The sequence below is a fragment of the Eurypyga helias genome, unplaced genomic scaffold (genome assembly GCF_000690775.1).
Source record: "Eurypyga helias isolate BGI_N326 unplaced genomic scaffold, ASM69077v1 scaffold37458, whole genome shotgun sequence".
Taxonomy (NCBI): Eukaryota; Metazoa; Chordata; class Aves; order Eurypygiformes; family Eurypygidae; genus Eurypyga; species Eurypyga helias.
Genome location: NW_010269476.1, coordinates 3,947 through 7,054, shown reverse-complemented (window position 1 = coordinate 7,054; position 3,108 = coordinate 3,947). Strand labels below are relative to the sequence as shown.

Below are 3,108 nucleotides of genomic sequence, written 5' to 3'. Positions count from 1 at the left end.
TTCCTGCTGGACTGCATGGCCAGTTCTGCCGCTGCCTGAGGAGAGGAGTTCTCTCCCCTGGTAATGGGAGTCAGTGCTCAGGGTTTCTGACTTCTCTCCTAGGTTCATTACACCTTCAACAAAATCTTGATGCTGCAGGAGCCTCTGTTGGTGGTTGGAGCCTTTTACATCTTGTTTTTCACGGTGATCGTCTATGTGAGGCTGGATTTCTCCATCACTAAGGTGCTGTATGATGGAAGAGCCCCGTGGGAGGGTTGGTGGCTTACTCAGCTGGTGGCTGGAGGTTTTTCATACCAGTAGTTCTCACTGAATTTTCCCAACGATTGGATATCTTACTAGATGCTTAAGTGGAGCCCTGTTTTCATCCTACCTGAGCATTGATACTCCTGCTGGAGTATGGAGTTTGAACTGGTGTGCCAAGGCTAACCTGAGTTACGTCTTCGGGGTGCAAAGGACTCCGTCCCTGAGAAGCAGGGATGTCTGCAGTTCTCCTCCTGCAACCTTTTCACTTTTTGTGAGGCTCTGTGTTGGGCTAGGCTGAGTGCTGAGATATGCTGGGCCTAGGCAGTACTTGTACCATTCACCTAATTAGGCAGTTGACTTAATTGCAAAGGAAGCAGTTACTGTAACAGTCCTGTGACGGACTGTAAGCATGGCTCGATGCAGATCAAAGACAGGACAGCTTTGATCCTCCCTTTGTCCTCTTGCAGGATCCAGCAGCTGAAGCCAGGATGAAGGTTGCCTGCATCACAGAGCAAGTGCTCACTCTGGTGAACAAGAGGCTTGGGCTGTACCGTCACTTCGATGAAGCAGTGAACAAATACAAGCAGTCACGGGACATCTCCACCCTGAACAGCGGCAAAAAGTCTTTGGAGACAGAGCACAAGGCCCTGACAAATGAAATCGCCTCTCTGCAGTCTAAACTGAAGACAGAAGGCTCTGACTTATGTGATAAAGTAAGAAATTCCAATATATATATTTTTTAAGCTTTCCTATTCTTGGCTCTATCAAGTATTCCAGGTGAGTTTTAATTCGGGGTTTAGTTTCTGCAGCCTGTATTTATTTCCTCCTCTGAAGCTGGCTTGGTCCCTGCCTGGGGGTGTGAAGATCAGTTGGTTCTCTTTGCAGTAGTCTCGGCTATGCAGCCTTGTAAGTGCTGCTGGTAAACAGCTGCTTGTGCTGTAAACAGCCCTTGGACCAGCTGCACCAGTACAGATTCATGCTCTTGTAACGCAGCCCTGATGCTCTCGTCGAGCTCGTGGCAGCAACACTTTGGCAAAAATGGAAACTATCAACACGTTATCAGTTCTGACTTCACTGCTGACACCAGCCAAACCAAGATCTTCTCCCTCATCTCTTATTTTCTTGCACATATGAATGCGGTGCTGACAGAATTTTGGTAACATGATGCTCCTCAGGGGGTATTTCACGGTACCAGGTTGAAAGCCATGGCGCAGGGAGCACTGTTTCCTCCCTGCACTGTATTTCAACACTCCCCTGGAGCAGCCGCTTAACCCCAAGTGAAGGGACACTCTCTCCCAGGCCCATTCAACCAACAGCAGTCTTCCTCAGTCTGTTGGTAACTCCGAGAGTACCTCTGTCCTTGCAGACCTGCTTCTGGCACGCTGCTAACTGTAGGGACACGGCTTCCAGCAGTCGTGGTTGTGACTTAGCTTGAAGACTTGAAAATACATCATTAAACATTTGTAACAGTCATTGCACCCGTCTCCTGCCGGTATAGCTCCTGGGTCCTCGGAGCCCCTTTATCTGCTCTGCTTAATTACCCATTCGCAAGATGTTCCTTGTGATGGCAGAGTGAGGTGACAGCGCAGGAGGCAATATTCAGGGACTGGAGGCGTTTCCACTTAGCATCGACTTCATCTTTTGCTCCGGCTTTACCATCTCTTCTGTTCCAACTTCACCGTAGGGATGGGTTTTTTTGCTCTCCTCTAACACTCCCTTTGTTTCTCACCCCTGTAAGGTGAGTGAGATTCAGAAGCTCGATGGCCAAGTCAAGGAGCTCGTTCTGAAGTCCTCGGTTGAGGCTGAGCGGCTGGTAGCTGGCAAGCTCAAGAAGGACACGTACATCGAGAATGAGAAGATGCATTCCAACAAGCGCCAGGACCTGGTCACTAAAATTGACAACATCCTCGACGCGCTGTAACTTTCTGGTTTAGCGACTAGGTGGAGGGGAAGAGGAGTGAAGGGAGATGAATATGCTTTGAGCCAAAACTCCTGCTCAGCAAATGTAGGGGGGAAAAAAATTGATGTGAAATGTCTGAAAGTGTATTTTGTTTGTAGATCTTTCTGTACAGCATGTGCTGTGCACGGGACCACGACCTCACACTCTTTGGCCGAGTAACAGGGTTTCTCTACCAAAGGGGAGACGCAGCCAGGTTATAAAACAGTCTCCCGCTTTCGGTTTTCCCTGCGCAGCTGTGCCTCCACTAAACGCACAGCCAGCCAGTCTGAGCACAGACACGCTCGCGGCAGGTCTGGATGTCGCATCTCCAGAAAGAATAAAAGACACTTTTGTTCTACTTTGAAATAAAACCCCCGCTGCCTCGCCTTTGCGTTGTGTGGGGTAGGGGGAGGCCGAGGCGCTGGTCCTGCCCGCAGCCAGGCGGTGCAGTTCCCTGGGGAGTGGAGTTCAGCCCTGACCCCTCCTGTCAGCTCTGTGCCTTGAAGGCAGGGCTCTGCCACCCTGCAAGGCTGTGACGGGGAAGAGGGGGAGGCAGCCAAGTCCTTGTTCCCTAGGGACATGCATGCACCTCTGCCCCTTACAGGGAGAAAACGCACAACACAACCCCTCCTGCTAGCCTTGGTCTGCGTGCGACCACAACTGCATGTGACAGCAGGCCCTCCATCCCTTGTCCTGCTCCAGTAGGCCCTTACACCTGGATACCCTGGGATGCGTATGCAATTCTCTGCTCGTTTCAGTCTTTTAGGAAATGGCGTGTCCGTCTGCCTTTCGCTGGTGCCCTGCCCTGAGCTGCGGGTGGGCGTTTCTGCAGGGCAGGGTGGCAGCCCTCTCCCCGTGGACATCGGTCTGCAGCTGCCTGTGGGAAACACGCTCTGCAGAAGAGCTGGAGGCTGCTTATGACCTGG

The 3,108-nt window shown here is 51.4% G+C and overlaps 1 protein-coding gene across 1 annotated transcript in view; it reads left to right on the top strand.

Moving 5' to 3' along the window:
- RPN1 (ribophorin I) overlaps positions 1-2,318 on the top strand; it is a gene marked incomplete at its 5' end in the record, with an annotated part of 6,845 nt that extends 4,527 nt beyond the window's left edge. Inside the window, 3 exons of the mRNA XM_010158125.1 lie at positions 103-222; positions 711-956; positions 1,982-2,318. Coding sequence (XP_010156427.1) covers positions 103-222; positions 711-956; positions 1,982-2,164 — 549 coding nt within the window. The remainder of the gene's footprint in view (positions 1-102; positions 223-710; positions 957-1,981) is intronic.
- Between the last annotated feature and the right edge of the window lie 790 nt (positions 2,319-3,108).